This window comes from Heterodontus francisci, chromosome 26, assembly GCF_036365525.1.
Source record: "Heterodontus francisci isolate sHetFra1 chromosome 26, sHetFra1.hap1, whole genome shotgun sequence".
Taxonomy (NCBI): domain Eukaryota; kingdom Metazoa; phylum Chordata; class Chondrichthyes; order Heterodontiformes; family Heterodontidae; genus Heterodontus; species Heterodontus francisci.
Window position 1 is genome coordinate 73,179,373 of NC_090396.1, and position 23,964 is coordinate 73,203,336.

The 23,964-nt window shown below is 42.1% G+C and overlaps 1 protein-coding gene across 2 annotated transcripts in view; it reads left to right on the forward strand.

Moving 5' to 3' along the window:
• Positions 1-241: 241 nt before the first annotated feature.
• The window catches only part of LOC137384469 (ran GTPase-activating protein 1-like), a 752,042-nt gene continuing 728,319 nt past the window's right edge, over positions 242-23,964 (forward strand). For both annotated transcript variants that reach the window (XM_068058587.1, XM_068058588.1), the window contains exon 1: positions 242-469. In XM_068058587.1, coding sequence (XP_067914688.1) covers positions 322-469 — 148 coding nt within the window. In that variant the 5' untranslated portion in view covers positions 242-321. The remainder of the gene's footprint in view (positions 470-23,964) is intronic.

Consider the following 23,964-nt stretch of genomic DNA (forward strand, 5'->3'; position numbering starts at 1 on the left):
ATCCACCCTGTCCATGCCCCTGACTGGCTTTGCTGTGGTTTTTTTTATTGCAAATTAAAGAATTCTTCCTGAGTTTGTCCCATTTGATATGTTAATATTAATTGTCACTGACACTGGTTGTTGTGGGGGGGGGGGGGGTTGCTGAGTTATTTGGAACCTTCGGAAGAGGCGAGAGCCGCCCGGAGCCTCGAAATCAGCGGACCAGCTCGGCCGGGGGAACATACAGAGCGACGGGATCGGTTACCAAGGTGACGTGGCCTAGCTGTCACTCTCAGCCTCAGCACCAGAGGGAAACCCGGCGGCGGAGGGATCGGCTGAGGAATGGCAAGCGGCAGCGAGTTCCCCGAGTTGGTGCGGAGTATGGAACAGATGAGGATGGCGATGGCGATGGCGGAGGAGGAGGCGGCGGCGGCGGGCGGGGAGTTGTCGTTCGGGGAGCGGCGGCTGAAGCTGGACTCGGCGGCGGACGGTGAGTGTGAATGTGACCGAGGCCCCTCCCCAAGGCGGGGCTCCAGTTAAAGGCGCCGCCACCAATGGACAACTTCAATAACTTGAGGAAAAAAATCGTCAGGTTGCCACACTTTAGGAAAGATATTAAAGCTTTAGAGAGGGTGCAAAAAGGATTTACAAGAATGGTTCCAGAAATGAGAGACTCGGATAGTTTGGAGAAGCAGGGTCTGTGATCTTTGTTGAAGGGAAGGTTGAGAGGAGATTTGATAGAGGTGTTCAAAGTCATGATGGGTCTGGACAGAGTAGATCGGGAGAAACTGTTTTCATTGGCGGAAGGATCCGGAACCAGAGGACACTGATTTATGGTGATTGGCAAAAGAAGCAAAGGCGAGATGAGGGAAACTTTTTCACGCAGCGAGTGGTTAGAATCTGGAAAGCAGTGCCTGACGGTGTGTTGGAGGCTGATTGAATCAAGGCCTTCTAAAGGGAGTTGGATAAGCGCCTGAAGAGAGTAAATTTATAGCGCTATGGGGAAAAAGCGGGGATGTGGGACTGGCTGATTAGCTTTTGCCAGAGAGCCAGCACAGACACAATGGACTGAACGGCCTCCTGTGCTGTAACCATTCTATAATTCTATCAATTTACTAAAAATACATTGAAATTATATAAAAGCTAAACGAGCCAGTCTGACTGGCGCAGGAGCTGTTGATATCTGCAGATGTGAGGAAACTTTCAATAAAACTGTTACCTCCCACCTTAAATATTATCTACTAAATATTAAACATTAAATGGCAAACAGTGCTTGTCTGAATTCCCTCATAAACCTCTCCACCTCTCTTTCCTCCTTTAAGATGCTCCTTAAAACCTACCTCTTTCACCAAGGTGTTGGTCATTTGATCTAACATCTCCTTATGTGCCTGTGTCAAATTTTTGATAATGCACCTGTGAAAGTACGTTGGGACATTTTACTGTGTTAAGGGTACTATATAAATACAAGTCGTTGTTCTACAGCAACTTTTAATGGTTAATTTGTGTTTCTGGAACTCACTCCTTTAGGCAGAGGATTTATTTTTATTCCAAGTGGCTATTGACATTGCAGCCATCCTCCAATGCCATGGGATTTCAGTCTCAATTACTTTCATTAATATTTTAGCAGATGAAAGAAGAGCAGAGTTATTTTAATCCAATGCAATGAGATTTGTTGGCTCCAGGTGTGCTCCTAGCTTTGTGCATTGATCTCTCTCACCCAGTTTGAAAGTTCAATAAGATCCCAGTGCCTTTCTTTCCTTGATATTACTAATGTTGAGAGGGGCTGGGCTTTGTTTTCACTGTTGAGTAAGTAGCATGCTTGAAGTTACAGTTGTTTCAGCTGAATGGTTCTGCTGGACAGCTCCCACCCTTTGCAGCTGGATTTTACTGCAGAGGAGAGATGATTTGTTCCATCACTAGGGCAGTTACCATGTTTTAATGGGCTAGTAATTCATAGAATTTGAGTTTGCAATCACACCATGAGCAGTTTGAGAATTTAAATTCAGTATTTTTTTCAAATAACTGGAAATGAAAGCTCGTGTGAGTTTAAAAAAAAATTGTTTTTATGATGCGAGTGTTTCTGGCAAGGCCAGCATTTATTGCCCATTGCAAATTGTCCTTGAGAAGGTGGTGGTGAGCTGCCTTCTTGAATCGCTGCAGTCCATGTGGGGTAGCTACACCCACAGTGCTGTTAGGAAGGGAGTTCCAGGATTTTGACCTAACGACATTGAAGGGACGGCGATATAGTTCCAAATCAGAATGGTGTGTGACTTGGAGGGGAACTTGCAGGTGGTGGTGTTCCCATGCATCTGCTGCCCTTGTTCTTCTAGGTGGTAGAGGACGTGGGTTTGGAAGGTGCTGTTGAGGAAACCTTGGTGAGTTGTTGCAGTGTATCTTGTAGATGGTACACACCTCTGCCACTGAGCTGGTGGTGGATGGTGTGCTTTGTCCTGGATGGTGTCGAGGTTCTTGAGTTTTGTTGGAGCTACACTCATCCAGGCAAGTGGAGAGTATTTTATCACTCTCCTGACTTGTGCCTTGTCGATGGTGGCAGGCTTCAGGGAGTAAGGAGGTGAGTTCCTTGCCACAGAATTCCCAACTTCTGACCTGCTCTTGTAACCATGGTATTTATATGGCTGGTCCAGTTAAGATTCTGGTCAATGGTAACCTGCAGGATATTGATAGTTGGGGATTCAGCAAGGGTAATGCTGTTGAATGTCAAGGGCAGATGACTGATTCTCTCTTGTTGAAGATAGTCTTTGCCTGGCACTTGGGTGGTGTGAATGTTACTTGCTGTGAATGTTACTTGCCAACTTATTAGCCCAAGCCTGAATGTTGTCCAGGTCTTGCTGAAGGCAGTCATGAGCTGCTTCAGTATCTGAGGAGTCACGAATTGTACTGAACACTGTGCAATCATAAGCAAACATCCTCACTTCTGACCTTATGTTGGAGGAAAGGTCATTGATGAAGCAGCTAAAGATGGTTGGGCCTAGGTCGTTACCTTGAGGAACACCTACAGCAATGTCCTGGGCTGTGATTATTGGCTTCCAACACCCACAACCATCTCCTATGTGCTAGGTATGACTCAAATCAGTGGAGAGTTTTCCCCCTCATTCTCATTAACTTCAATTTTGCTAGGGCCCCTTGATGCCACACTTGGTCAAATGCTGCCTTGATGTCAAAGCTGCCACTCTAACCACACCTCTTGAATTCAGCTCTTTTGTCCATGTTTGTACCAAGGCTGTAATGATGTCAGGAGCTTTGAGGTCCTGGCAGAACCCAAATTGAGCATCGGTGAGCAGGTTATTGCTGAGTAAGTGCTCCTCACTGCCCTTTACACTACTACTATCCCAGTCTCGCCTTTATTTTCCCCTTATATTGATGACTGTATCAGTGCCGCTTCCTGCTCTCGTCCAGAACTGAAAAATTGCATCAACTTTGCTTCCAATTTTTACCCTTCTCTCACCTTCACGTGGTCCATCTCCGACTTTTCCCTTCCCTTGCTCAACCTCTGTCTCCATTTCTGAGGGTAGGCTATCAACCAATATTCACCATATCCACATACTCCACAGTGACCGGGACTGTACTTCCTTACACCCTATTTCCTGTTTCTCTGTCTGTCACATCCAAAATGTGCCAATTTTGGCACAAGCACCCAGATGTTAGTGAGGAAGACTCTGCAGGGTTGACTGGCCTCGTTGTGTCTTTGTCGTTTCCGGTGCCTCGATCAATGCTGGGTGCTCCATCTTGTTTTATTCCTTTTTTGATTTGATACAACTGAGTGGCTTGCTAGGTCATTTCAGAGGGCAGTCTAGAGTCATGATGCTGTCGGATTGTCATAAAAACCCACCTGGTTCACTATTGTCCTTTAGAGATGGAAATCTGCTATCTTTACCCAGTCTAGAGTACATGTGACTCCAGTCCCACACCAATATGGTTGACTCTTAACCGTCCACTGAAGTTACCTAGTATAGCCACTCTGTTATATCAAATGGTTACCAAGAATCAATCACTGTGGGAATACCTTCAGCGCAGACTGCAGTGGTTTAAGAAAGGGCAACCAGGGATGGGCAATAAATGCTGGCCTTGCCAGCGATGTCCACATGCAGGAATGAGTTAAAATGAATAAAAAGATGCTCTGATGCAGCTGCCTGCTGAGTGGCCAGCTCAGGCGGAATGCTGTACTGAAAGACATTGGTCCTTCGCTCCATCCTGCACACAAGTCACTATCTAAAACGGGGACTAGTTTTTTTGGGCTGGAAGTATCGGTGAAGAAGAGTGCTGGAAACGATTAGCAAGTCGGTCAACTTCTATGAGAGAATATTTCAAGTGAAGATTTCAGACTGCCACACCTGAAACACTACCTTGTCGATTGTTTCCACAGATACTGCCTGATCTGCTGTGTATTTATAGCATTTGCTGGTTTTAATTTAGATTTCCAGCATTTTTAGTTTTATTTTGGTGTTTGCTTGGTAACTAGTGAATGAAGCAACTTGTCTAAAATTACTAGAAGTTAATATTCCCATCATTTTGTATTCTGTGGTTACAATTTGAACTGGCTCATTGACCTCATGTATTATGGCTGATGAGGTTTTAAGACCAAGTAATGTCTTCAAGTGAAATGAGATTAGTTGGACCAGGACAGATTTAATCCAGTCTGTGTTTTAAACTCAAACATTCTGTCTGCATTTTTAAATATTTGCATTGAGTTCTTTTGTCCATTTTTATAATGGAAACTACCTAAAATAAACCCTTTTGTAAAAAGAAACTCTATGACGCAAGTCACAAGCTCTGGCTGCTAAACCTTTGGCAAAAGTATCCATCCAAACTCTAGGAAAATTGGAAGAAGCACCATCCACATGGAGCATCTGTTTGCCTTTGTACATCTTGAGACAAGCTTGACACTTTCCTTCAAAGGTCTTGTTGCTCACTAGACTCTGTATAATAAATATGATTTCAAAAAGCATATATTAGATTACAAGTTGTTAGCTCTAATCTCATTTTGTGTTGTGCCAAAGAGTATCCTTGTGGCAAAATGGATTTTTGCCTGTGGTGAGTTTTTTTTAAAAACTTGTATTCTTGAAATGCTCGAACCAGCATATAAGGATTAACTCCCAAGGTTACCATATTGGAAAGCCATCAGCTTAAATTAGTTTGTCCGTCTTAGATTTTCCTCAAGTCGCAAGTTATTTTGGGGCCCACACAACAGTGATTTTCAAGTGTTAAATCAGTTAATCATTCCAAAAGTGAGACAGGATCATCTGTAACAATGCTAAAAAGATGTTTGTGAGTGTGAATCCATGTCAACTCAAGACAGCTTCACTTGTGGCAGAATGTGCCACAAGAATTGGCCTTTTCAGCCATCAGCAAAGGTGCATCAGGAGAAAACACCTCATCTAAATGGATTGTTTGCTGTGTGTTCATCATCTTTCGTAGATGGAAGGAAGCCAACCAACAAACATGGCATTGGTAGTGGTGGCCCCTTGTCTCATATGAGTGCCACTGCAACACCAGATTATTTAAGGTGTTTTATTCAATTTGCACAATTTTGGAGGGGGTGATGGTGGACAGTGGTGGTGGAAAGGGACAGCCGTGTAGACTCTAGGAAACCTCTGGTTGCTCAACCTATTGGTCAGACTCTTTACAATGACAGATCTTGGGAAGAGTGACCAAAAGTAAAAAAGGTGAAAAGGTCTGTTTGTAATGTGCAGTCACCAGTTGTAATGCTCAAGTTCTTTGCCAACCTGACTAATGAAATTGGGCTTGTCTGAGGATATAATAATTAAAAGTATGGTTAACATTTATAATTCAAGAATTTGTTTCTGTTGTTTAACATTGAGGAATGTAGAGGAAGTTTCAGTAGCTGGTGAGTGTGGTGAGTTTTTTTGCGATCACTGGATAATGCTATCCTATAACTAGGTATTGAGTGCGCAAAGTGTGGATACCCACCTGAGAGTGACTAGTGATGCTGAACACAAGCACATATCTACCATTTAAAAAAACAAACTTGACAGTCTTGCTTCTGTGTAAATAAATCTGACCTGATAGTTTAATCTGTATCCATTGATGTGACAGCAAATCATTTTCTGTTGATGAGAAAACATATTATGGTTACAGCCTTATCTCTGAGTCAGAACTTTGAGTTCAAGCCTCACTCCAGAAGCTTGACCACGTAGTCCAGGCTGGCGTTTCAGTGCAGTATCGAGGGAGCACTGCACTGTAGAAGGTGCCATCTTTAGATGAAACGTCTTTCCTTTTCAGGTGGAATGTAAAAGATCCCATGGGCCCTACTTTGAAGAAGTTTTCTCCTGCTGTGCTAGGCAACACTCCTCCCTCGCCCTACAGCACCAAAACAAGTTAACGGGTTGTCATCACATTGCTGTTTGTTTGATAGAAACACTGTAAGATTTACAGCACAGAAGGAGGCCATTCAGCTCATCGTGTCTGTTCCGGCTGAAAAAAGTCTAATCCCACCTTCCAGCTCTTGATCCGTAGCCCTGTGGGTTCAGCACCAAGTGCATATCCAAGTGCTTTTGAAATGCAATGAGGGTGTCTGCCTCTACCACCAGTTTAGACAGTGAGTTCTATGAAGAGAGATTGGGTCGATTAGGCTTGTATTCGCTAGAGTTATAGAAGAATGAGAGGGGATCTCATAGAAACCTACAAAATCTAACAGGACTGGACAGACTAGATGCAGGAAGGATGTTCCCAATGGCGGGGGAGTCCAATCTAAGGATAAGGGGTAAGCCATTTAGGACTCCGATGAGGAGGGATTCTTCACCCAGAGCGTAGTGAACCTGTGGAATTTTCTACCACGGAAAGCAGTTGTGGCCAAATCATTAAATATATTCAAGAAAGAGTTAGATATAGTTCTTAGGGCTAAAGGAATACAGGGAGAAAGCGGGAACAGGGTACTGAGTTTGGATGATCAGCCATGATCGTATTGAATGGTGGTGCAGGCTCGAAGGGCTGAATGGCCTACTCCTGCTCCTATTTTCTATGTTTCTAGACATCCCCACCACCCTCTGGGTGAAAGAATTACTCCTCAAAGCCCCTCTAATCCTTCTATCAATTACTTTAATCTATACTAACTGAGATAGGTCCTTCCTATTACTTCTATCTAGGCCCTTCATAATTTTATACTCCTCAATTAAATCTCCCCTCGGCCTCCTCTGTTCCAAAGAAAACAATCCCAGCCTATCCATTCTTTCCTCATAGCTAAAATTCTCCATTCCTGGTAACATCCTTGTAAATCTTCTCTGTACCCTCTCCAGTGTGATCACATCCTTCCTGTAAAGCGGTGATCAGGACTATATGCAGTACTCTAGCTGCTGTCTAAGTAATGTTTTATACAGTTCTAGCATAACCTCCCTGCTCTTATCCTCTAGGCCTCAGTCAATAAAGGAAAATATCCCATCTTGACCACCTTATCTACCTGTCCTGCTACCTTCAGGAATCTGTAGACATACACCCCAAGGACCCTTTGTGTGGAAATTAGATGATGTGATTGCCTACATAACAACAGTGACTACATTTTAAAAGTCATTAATTAGCTTGTACAGTGCTCTGGGCCATTCTGAGGATTTGAAAGGTGCTAAATAAATGGAAATTCTTACTATCTGCCTTGCTTTCTCCACTCCAGGACTTGCATAATTGTAACAGTGCTGAAATCCTGGAGTGGAGCTTAAAATCACAACCAATTCTGAGCCAGGATTGCTCAGTGAAATTAACTTTGGGAATTCTGAAATTCAACCACTTTTCTTTAGACCACTAGATTTTGGATTACTATTGCACTTTCAAATAGAGCTTAGCAGACCAAGTTAAACAGTAATACAAAAGCAAAATATTGCAGATGCTGGAAATCTGAAATAAAAACAGAAAATGCTGGAAATACTCAGCAGGTCTGGCTGCATCTGTGGAGAGAGAAACAGAGTTAACGTTTCAGATCGATGACCTTTCATCATAGCTGGCAAAAGTTAAAATTGGAGGGTGGGAAAAAGAACGAAAGGGAAGGTCTGTGATAGAGTGGAAGATAGGAGAGATTAAATGGCGAAAGTGTTGGTGGTGCAAGGCCATAATTGTATTGAATGGCGGAGCAGACTCAAGGGGTCGTATGGTCAACTCCTGCTCCTACTTATTTTCTTGTGTTAATCTCTGTCTTCCACCCTTTTACAGAATTTCCCTTTTATTCTTTTCCCCGGCCCTGACACCCATCCCCGCCTCACTTGTCAAGTTAAACAGTCTTCTATGTTGTGGCCTGAATTTTATTGTGCATTTAAAGCTGTGTGAAATGCAGCCATTTCACTGCAGAGACCACAGTCCCATGTTTGATGTAAAGTGGGTAAAAAATGAGGACACAGTGTTGGGGTTCCACCCACCTTGTGCCTCTAAGTTGTTTCAATGTGCTTCCTGAGGGGATGTAACATTAAGAGAACAAGTGGACCTGACTGCACCATACTGGGGAGAAGGAAAGAGGGGGAGGAATTTTGACGTTTTTATTGAGGTCCACAAAGTATTTAAGTTGCTTCACACTTGGAAAGCTGTAGATTCTGGAGCAGACAGTGGCAAAGTAATGTTACATTTCAGCTTCTGAAACATTTAGTTTAAAAGAAAAACGAAAGGGATTGAGAGCCAACTGAGGCACGTTGCTGTGGAGAAATAATGTGGCTGTGTATAATTTTAATGAATGGGTGTTTTGTGCATGCCTCCCACAGATATGGAGTAGCAGGGCAATGATATCTGAGCTATTTCCATAACCAAAATTGGAATAGAGCAGAGTGGCAGCAAAGTGAATCCTGGTCATGTGGTGCAGTTTGCAGTGGTTGAAAACTGTAAGCCACTTCAGTTACCATGATACTCCTGAGGCCACATTTATTGTGTAAACGCACTGAAATTTTAATTACTGGCAATTGGCAACTCTGCTGATCCAGTTTCAGATTTCAGGTTACAAGTAAATCTTTAACATTTGTGCACCCTCTGTGGCGCATCACCAAGTCAAAGAAGGTGGTCTCTTCTTCAAATTCATCTAATCCCCCTTTGCTCAACCCTGAATATGGGGGGCCTGGCGAATGTCCATGGCTTGGTTGTTCTCACTCGTCCCAGATGAGTGAGCAATGCTAGGACCTTCTGATCTGCATGACCAGTAGTAAAGCGGATGAAGCCTTTATCCTGCTGAACTGTCGAGTAAGCTGATTTGATATGGGAAGTTGTTCTTGGGAGAATATCAGTAGCCGTCTTTCGGATGAGACCTTAATACGAGGTCCTGTCTGCTCCTTCAGGAGGATGTAAAAGATCCCATGGCATTATTTTGAAGAAGAGCAGGAAATTCTCCGTGGTGTCCTGGCCAATATTTATCCCTCAACCAACACGGATGATCTGGCCATTTATTTAATTGCTGTTTGTTTGAACTTGCTGTGTACTAATTGGCTGCCACATTTCCTACCTGACAATAATGACTAAACTTCAAAAGTATTTAATTGTCTGTAAAACACTTTGGAATGTCCTGAGGTTGTGAAAGACTCTATATAATTGCAAGTCTTTTATGATTCTATTGCCAGCAATTCCATTTAATGCTTACTGCTCTTGCAAACAATAATAACAACTTGCATTTATATAGCACCTTTTAATGTAGTAAAATGTCCCAAGGTCCTTCACAGGAGCGATTATCAAACATGATTTGACACCAAGCCACATAATGAAATATTGGGACGGGGCTTGGTCAAAGAGGTTTGCTTTAATGAGCTTCTTAAAGGAGAGGTAGAGAGGCAGAAAGGTTTAGGGAGGGAATTAAAGTACAGACCACCTCTCAGTGCACAAGTAATACCTTTTTTTGGATGAACTAAAGTCACATGATTATATACCCGGAGTTGATGCATTATTCAGCAGTGCTTGTTGCTATTGTATTCCACTGAGTCTTGGGTTGATTGCAGTTTCATCTCTTTCTGGTAGTGTCTGGTCTTGCCAAGATGCCTTCTGAACTCTGCATTGCTGTAGGCAGTTTACGTTATAATTTTATAAAGCAAGCTATCTGGAGAAAAGGTGCAATTTTTTATGTGTGAAAAGTCAACCACTTGCTTCCTTGAAATTAGTTTATCCTAGTTGAATGCACACACACAAAAAAATGATTTTATTCCAAGTAATTACAGTTTTTCTTTAAATATCGCATGAAGGCAGGGTGTTAATGAAACGTGCAATGTTCATTACTGAATAGACAATGAACGCTGCACACCTCTTTCACAATAGCAGCTGTATGTTCTGCATGATGTGGCTTGTTTCTATTCTCTGATCTGTCAGAGTAGTAGATCTATTACAGGCTGTCCTTCTGCTCTTGTACATTGACAGTACTTTGTCAGCATGCTGGTTCCAATATGTTGTAGAGTTCCCAGTGTGGTGCATTTCCATCGCTACCATCATGCTATGAGGGGAGGTGCTGAACAGATGCTTGGTGCTTACCTTTAGTGATTGGGGGAGATCAGAAGGGAACCACTCTGGATCACTACTACCCCACTCTCCCAGTGATCACCAGTAATCACAGGCAAACCTGAGGTTAAGTTGTCTCATTAAAGACTCTTCTATCATAGAAGGAGGTTATTCAGCCCATTGTGCTGGCTCTTTAAAAGAGCTATCCAATTGGTCACATGCCTCTTCTTTCCAAATAGCTCTGCAAATTTTTTCTTTTCAATTATATTTTCTACTTCTGTCTGAGAACAGTGGCCATGAATTTAGGATAGCCACTAATAAATTCAACAGGGAATTCAGGTGAAACTTCTTTACCCAGAGAGTGGTGAGAATGTGGAACTTGCTACCACAGGGAGTGGTTGAGGCGAATAGTATGCATGCATTTAAGGGGAAGCTGGATAAGCACATGAGGGAGAAAGGAATAGAAGGATATGTTCTTAGGGTTAAGCTGAAGAAGGGTGGGAGGAGGCTTGTGTGGGTCATAAACAGCAGCATGGACCAGTTGGGCCGAATGGCCTGTTTCTGAGCTGTGAATACTATGTATATCCAAATCCTCATTGAAAGTAACGATTGAAGCTGCTTCCACCAATTTTTCAGGCAGTGCATTCCAAAGCACAACAAATTTCTGCATTGAAAAATTCCTCTCGTCCTGCCCTTTGGTCCATTTTAATTAGGGAATAATGCACAGCATGATCCCAGAAAAAGTGGGGTGGGGGCTAAATGGAGAGAGCATTTAAAAATTTTGGGAGACAAGGGGAAGTACTTTACTTGATTCTATATTATAAACAAACAATATCTTTTCTCCTTTTTGTAAAACTGCTTCAAGAAGCTATTTTTTCGCCTTGTTGACTTTCAGTTCATCAGCGGAGAGAAAACCATGCAACTTTAAAACTTACTGACCTCATAATGAACAAAATTTCTTTTATACCCCATTTATCTACAAAGCATGATGGGGCTGTTGGTGTTCTCAAATTCATGTCCTTCATTTCAGCACTTGAGTGAGCATATTGAAGTAGCAGAGTAAGCATAAGATTTGGTATTTGCAGTTGCGCAAAAGTTTGCGTCATTAGTCCTCTGGCTGCAGAACTTCCCCCAATGTTGAGGTAAGATCAATACAACATAACAACATCAAAATACGTACCTGATGAGCATGAAGGCTGAGCCTTCAGCCTAAATCAGCCAATGGGTTGAATGAGGGCAACACATTGCCTCTTGGGCCAAGGATGGTGATGGCCACCTCCAGAGACACTTTAACCTCCTTAACCAGTTACTGCGTTGAGTAAGAGCCGGCTTCTTGCATCCCAATGAATGGGAAACCTGGCCAAAGAAACGCTTTTGCATGGCAAGAAAACAGTCAAGTGAGGAAGAACTACAACAGAACCAGATACAACACTGAAACAGAAAGGATTTGAAATGGAGGGATGAATATTTTATTCTTTGTAAATTATAAAGTTAACTTGCTCTTCTGCGTCAAAAGTTGTAGAGCTTAGATTCCATTGTCAAGTGGGTTTTTTGCTCTGTTGGTTCATGTGAACTTCCAGAACAATGGGTGGGACAATCCATCATGCAGATCTTAGAACATTAGGAGTAAAAGTTGTGCAGCTTACTGGGCTGAAGATTTTGTTGCAAGTAATCAAATCATGAATTCTATTCTGTGGGTCTAGAGACAGAATTACAATTTATAAATGAAAGAGATACAGGAGAAGGATTCAAATGGATTGATTGTGCAATGGGTGCATCAGAATTTGAAGAATATTTTGTTTTGGGATTTGATTTTGATTGCACCCCAGTTAAAGCACCACCAGTACCCCAATTATTTTTTATTTGAATTTGTAGAATCATGTAATATTATTGTACAAAAATGAAATGAACCATTCAGCTCACCCAGTCTAATCTTGTTTTGCTTGCTTCCCAAACTTTCTCTTCCCTCTTCTCCTTTTTTCCTTTCTCTCCTATCCCCTCTTCCATGCTATCCGTGTTACAACTGCATACATGAGAAAATGAAATGGCCTTGGCACAAAGACCCCTAACTGCACAAGTGGGATTTAAAAATAAACCAAAAACCTGGTCTGACCTTTGCCCTTCTGCAAACGTCTCTCTTATGTGCCTCTCTCAGTTCGAAGAAAATTTTTCATTTTTAAGTATGGACCTAAATAAATCACACAATATAATAAATGCAGCTGAGGTACCAGTGTGTTTGTGCTGCAGTTGCTCTCAAAGCAGTTTGTAGTTTGACTCGGCTGACCTGCTGATGAGCAGGTGTTTTATATTTTTAAAGGTATTTTTAAAACAGCAGAAATCCTCAGAACTCCAGTTTCTGATTGTTCTTGCTCAAGAGATTTGAGTCACTTGTGGTAGCAGCAATACTAAACACCAGTGTTAAGACCAGGTGAGAAAGGGGTCTAGGGTTCCCTCTCAGCCTTCACCTGGTCTTACCTTAACAGGGTTTAATTTTAAACACAGTTTTTAGCTCCCCCTTAGTGAATCCTTGTTCACCGCTTTCCAATTATGAGGCAAAGAAATCAGCCAAACAAGTTTTCTTGGGTTTAAAGAAGAAAGGTCGAACTTTATTAAACTTAAACTCTAATTCGGTTAACGCTGACAGATATGCGACGTGCCCACGCTGGCATGTGTATGCGTTACACACATGCAGATCGAGACAGAAAAGAGCAGAAGAAGTAAGGTGGAAAAGTTTGAGGCAATATCTGAAGATGGTTTTGGTTACTGTTCTTCAAGCTCACTGTAGAGTCCTTGATTGTAGGTAGGGCTTGCTTTTCGTTGGGGCCCAGTATTCTTAAACCTTGTTCAATGTAGGAGACCTTTTTTTTCTCTCTTGAGATACACATCTTCAGTGGATTTGGGGTTCCGTGAGAAAGAGATGGGAGCAGACAGGAGAGGTCTTCTCAGTCCAGGAGCAAACAGTCTTTTCCCCCCAAACTGTCTGTACAATTCAAAAATCGCAGGTTGCTCAGCAGGTTAGTCATGTGACTAGCTGGTTTGATCACATCTGTTTGTGGATTCAGCCATCTTAGAAGTCATCCTGGAATGTGAGCTTCCTCACCTTCAATGTCTGGTGATCAAAGTCCATTGTGGGTTGAATGTGTCAGGGAATGGTCCTTTGTCTCCACAAGCACTGTCTGTTAGTATGTAAATGTTTTTTTCCAGCCACGGCTGTTTAAGAAGTAATTTCTTCGCTCCAGCAACAGTTTAAAATCGTTCATATGACAAAATTAATATGCCTCATTCTTGGCAGATGGGGGTCTGCATGACACCAGGGATTAAAAACTGAGTCATGCTGTAAATCATCTGCAGTTATATATCTGCATCGTGCTCCGATGAAGATATAAAAACTTCCAGAACTGGCCTTGTCCCTTCTATTGAAGGATTGATTTTTATGTTGTCAAGGGCTCAGCGTTGTGGTGAGTTTTTTAATTGGAATCAGTTTTGGGGAGCATTGTATCTGCATTTTGCATTCTGATTATTGCCTCAATCATGGGCTTGGTGTGCACAGGTCTTTGGTATAATGTCTAAGATTGTTTATTCATCTTTTATTAAATTGTATGGCAGTTTCTTCTCTAGAGACAAGATATTTAATGAAAAGTGTTTACTGTGAGTATCAGCACAAGTAAATTGCTGCACCTGTTCTTCTTTCCCTGATGAAATTGTGTAATAATCTTGCTGTTGCTTCTTTTATATAATATGAGTTAACCTTTTTTCCAATGACACTTGCTGATGTATGGTAATGTGGCTTCATGCAATCTCAATAAACAGTTGGCCGTTTAGGATTGACATGAGGAGAAGTTTCTTTATCAAAGGATTGTGAAACGTTTGAATACTGTAACCCAGAGAACTGTGGATGCTCAGTTGTGGATGAAAGCACCTTTAGCAGATCTGTCTATTACAGTAGAAGACAGAATTGGAACAGCAATAATAGGTGAATGAATGCCCAAGGAACAGTTAATAGGTGCTTCACTTGTGACTCAAAGTATCAATATCTGATTAACTGCACAAAGCGGAGAGGAGCGTCTTTGAAATGACACATGACATGGAGAAGTCTGACGCAAAAGATGAAGCTAATGATGAATGCAAACGAATTGTATTAGTCTAAAGGAGTTTTAGTCCTGTGTTGAATGTGTTAATCGCAGACTTATTCAAATGTACTGTGTTAGATAGTGCTTGCACTTTGACAGTATGTGGAACAGATTTGGCTAAAATGTTATCTAGATTCACTCAGTGGTGGATCGAGCAAAGTTAAGGAATGTAAAAGTACTACTTACTTTAAGTTTGCTGATGATAACACATTGAAGTTACTAAGAGAGTTGTAATTGCATGTAAAATGGCTGGAGTAAGCCATTTTATTAGTACTGATGTAGTCTCCAGTGAGATAGCTTTGCTGTTGAGTAAACCTTCTATGAAAATGGCATAAATGAAACTTGACATGGAACATGATGAGGCTAATGTTTTTGAAAAGTCTGTGCATGTGCAGTTTACCCAATCAGGACATTATTTGTACTCCCTTAACAAAACCAGATGTTTCTCGTCAGAGTGTTATACAAATATTAATGGCATCAGATGATAAGAATCAGGGACAATTTTCTCACCCTACTTGTCAAAGATTAAAAACTCTGCTAAAGGATGCAGATGTGGTTGATGAAGAATGTACAAGGTTAATAGAGATTAGTGAGAAGTGTGAAATCTGTTTTTAAAAAAGCTAGCGGAGGATGCCACCACATCCTATTGTAAGTCTTCCATTGACACGTAACTTTAATGAGGCAGTTGCCATGGATCTAAAGTGTTATGGGCGGGTAGGAAATGGAGTGTCTGGTTTCCACTTGTCACTCCCCAACTGACCGCAGATAATGTTTTTGTTAAACTGGTGTTCCAGCCCCTGTAATTTGCTAAATAAACAGCCTGTGACAGGTTTTCTTGTATGTTTTTAAACTAGCAGATTAAATATTTATTGAGCAATAATCACCTGAAATGATCGCAACACCACCTATGCATGCATTCACACTCAGTGCACACAAGAAAAGATAAATAGAAGGCAACGGGTATGAGGTATTTAAGAGTTCAAGGTTTAAAAATCTGCTGTTTTCAGGAAAAACTTGTGGGATCCTCTTGGAAGGTAAGTTTTTAAAGTTGCAGGCCTGTTTGCTGGTTGTCTTGCACTTGCTAGGTTACTAAGTCTTCTGGCAGTCAGCACTTCAGTTTGAAGGCAATGCTGGTATTTTTTAGTTTAATTTTCACAGATGGAGGAGTTGTTTGAAAGTCACTGTCTTATTTCTCTGCTGCAGTTGGTTGCAAACTCATCTTAGCAGGGTTCAACTGTCTGAGCTGGAATTGATCTCTTTCACTATCTCAGCCTTGTGCTGGAATTTGAAGATGGCTTTCGATGTTCTGTCTGGCTGGAGATCTCTGGCTGATGTCTTGATGTCTGATCTTTTGTTCTCCAAAAAAAGGTTACCTTTAAAACTAAACCGATGTGATTTTTGGTTTCATAGGATCATAGGAAATAGGAGCAGGAGTAGGCCATTCAGCTGGTCGAGCGTGCTCCACCATTCAAACAGATCATGGCTGATCATCTACCTCTACGTCACTTTTCCTACTATCCCCATATCCCTTGATGTCATTAGTATCCAGAAATCTATCAGTTTTCTGTCTTGAACATGCTCAGTGAGCTTCCACAGCCCTCTGAGGTAGAGAATCCCACAGATTCACCACCCTCTGAGTAAAGGAATTCCTCCTCATCTTTGTCTTAAATTGCCTGCCCCTTATTCTGAGACTGTGTCCCCTGGTTCTAGACTCACCAGTCAGAGGAAACATCCTATCCACATCTACCAGGGTGGTGAGTGCCTTGAACTTGCTGCCGGGGGAGATGGTGGAAGCGGGTACGATAATGACGTTTAAGAGGCATCTTGACAAATACATGAATAGGATGGGAATAGAGGGATACGGTCCCCGGAAGTGCAGGAGGTTTTAGTTTAGGCAGGCATCAAGATCGGCGCAGGCTTGGAGGGCCGAATGGCCTGTTCCTGTGCTGTACTGTTCTTTGTTCTTTGTCCTGTAAGAATTTTGTAAGTTTCAATGAGATCACCTCTCATTCTTCAAAACCCGAGAAAATACAGGTCCAGTTTCTGCAATCTCACCTCATAAGACAATCCTGCCATCCCAGGGACTAGTCTGGTGAACTTCCGTTGCACTCCCTCTATGGCAAGTATATCCTTCCTTAGATAAGGAGACCAAAATTGTACACAATATTCCAGGTGCGGTCTCACCAAGGCTTTATACAATTGCAGCAAAACATCTTTACTTTTGTACTCAAATCCCCTTGCAATGAAGACCAACATACCATTTGCCTTCTTAATTGCTTGCTGCACCTGCATGCTAGCTTTTAGTGACTTGTGAACAAGGACACCCAGGTCTCTTTGGACATCAACACATCCCAGCCTCTCACCATTTAAGAAATACTCTCTTCTTTGGCCTCCTTGTCTTGAGAGACCACGGTTAAGCGCCTAGTGGTTTGTGAAGCAGCACCTGGAGTGGCTATAAAGGCCAGTTCTAGAGTGACAGACTCCTCCACAGGTGCTGCAGATAAAATTGGTTGTCGGAGCTGTTGCACAGTTGGCTCTCTCCTTGCGCTTCTGTCTTTTTTCCTGCCAACTGCTAAGTCTCTTCGACTCACCACTCTTTAGCCCCACCTTTATGGCTGTCCGCCAGCTCTGGCGATCACTGGCAACTGACTCCCATGACTTGTCAATGTCGCAGGACTTCATGTCATGTTTGCAGACGTCTTTAAAGCAGAGACATGGACGGCCGGTGGGTCTGATACCAGTGACGAGCTCGCTGTACAATGCATCCTTGGGGATCCTGCCAGCTTCCATGCAGCTCACATGACCAAGCCATCTCAAGTGTCGCTGGCTCAGTAGGGTGTATATGCTGGGGATGTTGGCCGCCTCGAGGACTTCTGCGTTGGAGATACGGTCCTGCCACCTGATGCCAAGGATTCTCCAGAGACAGCGAAGATGGAATGAGTTGAGACGTCGGTCTTGGCTGACATACGAAGTCCAGGCCTCGCTGCCGTAGAGCAAGGTACTGAGGACACAGGCTTGATACACTCGGACTTTTGTGTTCCATGTCAGTGCACCATTTTCCCACACCCTCTTGCCCAGTCTGGACATAGCAGCGGACGCCTTTCCCATGCGCTTGTTGATTTTTGCATCGAGAGACAGGTTACTGGTGATAGTTGACCCTAGGTAGGTGAACTCGTGAACCACTTCCAGAGCGTGGTCGCCGATATTGATGGATGGAGCATTTCTGACGTCCTGTCCCATGATGTTCGTTTTCTCGAGGCTAATGGTTAGGCCAAATTCGTTGCAGGCAGCCGCAATCCTGTCGATGAGTCTCTGCAGACACTCCTCTGTGTGGGATGTTAATGCAGCATCGTCAGCAAAGAGGAGTTCCCTGATGAGGACCTTCTGTACTTTGGTCTTCCCTCTAAGACGGGCAAGGTTGAACAACCTGCCATCTGATCTTGTGTGGAGGAAAATTCCTTCTTCTGAAGACTTAAACGCATGTGAGAGCAGCAGGGAGAAAAAGATCCCAAACAGTGCAGGTGCGAGAACACAGCCCTGTTTCATGCCACTCAGGATAGGAAAGGGGTCTGATGAAGCACCACTGGGCTGAATTGTGCCTTTCATATTGTCATGGAATGATGTGGTGATACTCTGCCTTTCTGTTTTTTCTACCAAAGTGGATCACTTCACACTTATTCACATTATATTCCATCTGCCATGTTCTTGCCCATTCACTTCACCTGTCCAAATCCTCTTGACATCTCCTTGCATCCACCTCATAACCTACATTCCCACCTAGTTTTGTGTCCTCAGCAGATTTGGAAATATTACAATTGGTCCCCATATTCAAATCATTTATAGAATTTGTGAACAGATGTGGCTCAAGCACTGATCCTTGCAGTACCCCACTAGTAACAGCCTGTCACCCCGAGAATGACCCATTTAATCCTACTGTCTGCTTTCTGTCTGTTAACCAATTCTCAGTCCATTACGGTATATTATCCCCAATCCCATGTGCTCCAATTTTATGTGCTAACCTCCTGTTTGGGACCTTATCAAAAGCCTTTTGAAAATCCAAATACACCACATCCACTGCTTCTCCTTTTATCTATGCTACAAATAACCTCCTCAAAAAAACTCCAAAGGTTTGTCAAACATTTTTTTCCCTGTCACAAATCCATGTTGACTCTGCCCAATCATATCATTCCGATTATCTCATCATTTATAATAGATTCTAACATTTTCTTTACTACTGACTTCAAACTAGCAGGTCTGTAGTTCTCCGTTTTCCCTCTTGCTCCCTTCTTAAATAGCGGGGTTACATTCGCTTCTTTCCAGTCTGCAGGAACCCTTCCAGAATCTATGGAATTTTGAAAGGTAACTACCCATGCATCCACTATCTCTAGCCACTTCCTTCAATATTCTGGGATGTAGCTCATCTGGTTCAGGGGATTTATCAACTCTCAATCCAATTAATTTTTTGAGTACTACCTTTTTCTCGATACTAATTACTTTCAGTTCCTCATTCTTCCAAGTCCCTTGATTTCCCTAGTATTTCTGGGAGATTTTCTGTCTTCCTCTGTGAAGACAGACACAAAGTAATTGTTTAGTGTTACGACCAAGTGAGAAAGGTGTCTAGGGGACCCTCTCAGCCTTCACCTGGTCTTACCATAACAGGGTTTAATTTTAAACACAATGTTTTTAGCTCCCCCTTGGTGAATCCTTGTTCACCACTTTCCAATTATAAGGCAAAGAAACCAGCATAAACAGGCTTTCTTAGGTTTAAAGAAGAAAAGTTGAAATTTATTAAACTTAAACTCTAATTTGGTTAACGCCTACGGATACACAACACTCCCCACGCTAGCATGTATACACGATACACACGAGAAAATAGAGACAGAAAAGAGCAGAAGAAAAATAAAGTGGAAAAGACTGAGGCAATATCTGAAGAGTTTATGTTAAGGTTCTTCAAGCTCATTGTAGAAGCCTTGATTGTAGGTAGATCTTGCTTTTCATTAGGGCCCAGTATTCTTAAACCTTGTTTGCTGTAGGAAACTTTTCTCTCTTGGGGTTCATGTGTCTTCAGTGGATTCAGAGGCTTGTGAGAAAGAGATGGGAGCAGACCGGAGAGAGATCTTCTCAGTCTAGGAGCAAACAGATACTCTCAGTTCAAACTCTCTGTGGCTAGTTCAAAAGAAAACCCTGGACCAGCCAGGTAGTCATGTGACCAGCTGGTCTTACCAGTCCTGGCCCTTGTGGATTGTATCCTGCTTAGCAGGCCCTGGAATGCGCTTCCTCACCTTCGCTGTCTGTTAGTATGTAAATGTTTTTTTTCCAGCCATGGCTGATCTGTTTAACAAGTCATTGCTCCTATAACAGTTAAAAATCAACGTTCATGACAAAATTGATGTGCCTCATTCTTGGTACGTGGAGGCCTAGCATGACATTAGTCTCTCTACCATTTCCTCATTTTCCACCACAAACTCTCCTGTCTTTGCCTGCAGTGGACCCACATTCATCCTTGCTAATTGTTTCCTTTTCACATACCTATACATTCCAACGAGAAAGAAAAATTCCAAGGGAGGACCCACCATCCGTGGTTAACTAAAAAAGCTAAAGATAGTATCAAGCTTAAAGAAAATGCATATAATTGCACAAAGATGGGTGGCAGGTCAGAAGATTAGACAGAATATAAAAAACAGCAAGGAATGATTAAAAGATTAATAAGGAGGGAAAAGTTACAGTATGAGAGAAAGCTGGCTAGAAATATAAAAACAGTAAGCGTTTCAATAGATATTTAAAAAAAGAGTTAACTAAGTGAGCTTTGATCCTATAGAAAGTGAGTCTGGGGAATTAATAAGGAGAAAATAAGAAGATGGCATTTGTATTGAACAGGTATTTTGCAACTGTCTTCACCATAGAGGATACAAATAACATCCCAGAAATAGCTGTAAATCAGGAAATGGAAGGGACGGAGGAACTGGAGAAAATTACAATCAGCAGGGAAGTGGTGTTGAGCAAATTGTTGGAGCTGCGGGCTGACAAGTCCCCGGGTCCTGATGGACTTCATCCAAGAGTCTTAAAAGAAGTGGCCAGTGAGATAGTTGATGCGTTGGTTTTAATTTTCCAAAATTCCCTAGATTCGGCAAAGGTTACAATAGATTGGAAAATAGTGAATGTAACTCCTTTATTCAAAAAGGGAGGGAGACAGAAAGCAGGAAACTGCAGGCCAGTTAGCTTAACATCTGTCTTAGGGAAAATGTTAGAAGCTGTTATTATAGCAGAGGACTTAGAAAAATTCAAGATAATCAGGCAGAGTCAACATGGTTTTGTGAAAGGGAAATCATGTTTAACTAATTTATTGGAGTTCTTTGAAGAAGTAACATGTGCTATGGATAATGGGGAACTGGTGCATGTACTGTACTTAGATTTCCAGAAGGCATTTGATAAGGTGCCACATTTATTGTGGAAAATAAAAGCTCATGGTGTAGTGGGTAACATATTGGTATGGATAGAAGATTGGCTAGCTAACAGGGAACAGAGGGTAGGCGTAAATGGGTCATTTTCTGGTTGGCAAGATGTAACGAGTGGTGTGCCACAGGGATCAGTTATGAGGCCACAACATTTTACAATTTATATAAATGACTTAGATGAAGGGACTGAAGGTATGGTTGCTAAATTTCCTGATGACACATTGGTAGGAAAGTCAGTTGTGAAGAGGACATAAGGAGGCGACAAAGGGATATAGCAGCATTGTCCAACATACGGCCCACAGATCAGCACCAGCCTGCCAGAGATTTCCATCTGGCCCTTGAATGTACCTGTTCCTCATCCTCGCCAGGAGTCCGTGACTGGAGATGAGAAATTACACATTGTCAGACCAGCTTTTTTAAAAAAGATCGCAAGTCACTTTCAAAGCTGACAGATCCTGACATTAGGAACAGCACTTTCTGAACTTCAGACAGATTTGGGGTTTTCTGGCGGCCTTTTTAAAAAAAAACTCTGAATCTTTCCGAAGTTCAGAAACTGTTGTTCCCGATGACAGGATCTGTCAACTGTGAAACTGACTTGAGATTTTTTTAAAAACTGATCAACCATCTGCTGAGCGTTTCTGCTCTATGCAACTCAGAGAGAGAGAAAAAGGGGGGACAGACAGACAGAGGGAGAGAGAGTGATCAAGCTCACTCCTGATAGAATGACATCTATCCAGAATACTCTGCATCACTGCAATAAGTGTGCGGGCAAACATTGATGACTTGTGCAAGCAAATAAATGAAAGGTAACTCACTAAATCAGTGTCCAACATCGTGACCAGAAAGTAAATCAATAAATTTGTCTTCTCATTTGAAGCTTCACAAAAATGCAGCTTTGTTGTTTTGATTAATAGTAAGATAAATTTTCCTGCCTTTATCTTTCTGAAATTGTTTCACCGGCCTCCCATGTGAGACAAAAATTGTAATGTGGCCCCCCCCCCTCCCGCCCCACCCATGTGAAGAGGTTCGACAGCCCTGGGATCTCGATAGGTTAAGTAAGTGGACAAAGATCTGGCAAGTGGAGTATAATTTGGGAAAATGCGAAATTGTCCATTTTGGCAGGAAGAATAAAAAAGAAGCATATTATCTAAATGGTGAGAGATTGCAGAGCTCTGAGATGCAGAGGCATCTGTGTGTCCTAGTGCATGAATTGCAAAAGGTTAGTCTGCAGGTCCAGTAAGTAATTAGGAAAGCTAATAGAATGTCATCTTTTATTGCGAGGGGAATTGAATACCAAAGTAGGGAGGTTATGCTTCATTATACAAGGCATTGGTGAGATCACATCTGGAGTACTGTGTACAGTATTGGTCTCCTTATTTAAGGATGTAAATGCATTGGAAGCAGTTCGGAGAAGGTTTGCTAGACTTAATACCTGGAATGGGCAGGTTGTCTTATGAGGAAAGGTTGAACAGGCTAGGCTTGTATTCACTGGAGTTTAGAAGAGTAAGAGGTGACTTGTTTGAAACATATAAGATTCTGAGGGATACTGACAAGGTGGATGTGAAAAGGATGTTTCCTCTTGTGGGAGAATCTAGAATCATTGTTTAAAAATAAGGGGTCACCCATTTATGTCAGAGATGAGGAGAATTTTTTTTTTCTCAGGGTCGTGAATCTCTTCCTCCATCCAAGGCAAGTGTACCAGTCTTTTATATTGTGCTTTTTAATAACTCGAAGGGCAGACATGAATGTGTATTTCAGTGCAGAAGAAGGTGTATGTCATTTGATTTTGTCCTCCATCTTGTTGAAGGCCAATGTACCAGTCTTTTGACGTGTGCTTTTTAAATAACTCTCCAGTTTATTTTTGTATTTCCATCGCTGCACTTCCCATGAGCGTGACAAAAGGTATAGGAGAAAGCCAGAAATAGTTTCATATAACATTTTATACGCCTGGCAACCCGACTTGGTGTTTTGACAATAGTACAGACTAAGGGCAAAAAGGTAATTATAGACAAAATCATGGAGAAATGGATAGGGACTAGACTTGGGGGCAGCAGCTAAGTTTCTGACTGATAATGGAGGGGAATTTGCTAAGACAAGTTCAGAGACATGTGTGACAACATGAACATTATGGTCATGAATACCGCAGCTGAAAGTCCTTTCAACAATGGACTCTGTGAAAAGAATCATGCGGTGATTGATGAAATGCTGCATAAGACCTTAGCTGATCAACCAGACTGCAAGATAACAACTGCCCTGGCATGGGTAGTTCATGCAAAGAGTTCACTTCAAATGGTTGGATGATATAGTCCCTATCAATTGGTCTATGGACAAAATCCCAAATTGCCTTCTGCACTGTGCAATCGTCCTCCTGCTCTAGAAGCTACTGCAATTAGTTAAATTTTTATTCTGCACATTTGAATGCTTTACATGCAGGGAGATGGGCTTTTATTAGGGCTGAGGTCTTGGAGAAAATTTAGAGAACTCAGGTTTCCTCTCAGACCATCTGAGACAGAATTTAATTTAGGAGATCTGGTGTATTATAAAAGAGAGGGTCATAGGGAATGGAAAGGTCCTGTTAAGGTAATAGGATGAGATGGTAAGACAGAATTTATCAAACATGACAATCAAACTGTTAATATTCATGCCTCACGATTAATCAGGATTAATTACAAAATCTCAGATTCTGAGCAGCTGATAAAAGTAAACAAGGCACCTTGTACCTCCAAATGCTCATGTGTTTTGTGATGTAGGTCCCGAAGATCAGAATATGGTAGATCAAGGACTGGATTGGTAATGGGTGTGATTATGACACATAGGGCAGAGCTATCACATCACAGGCTAATTGCCCAGAATGGGTACTCGGGTGACATATGTTCCAGTGAATGCAGGGGGTGTGACAATTGTGCAACATGCAGGAAGAGCAACTGGCAAATTTAAATAAAAGCAAATTACTGCGGATGCTGGAAATCTGAAATTAAAAC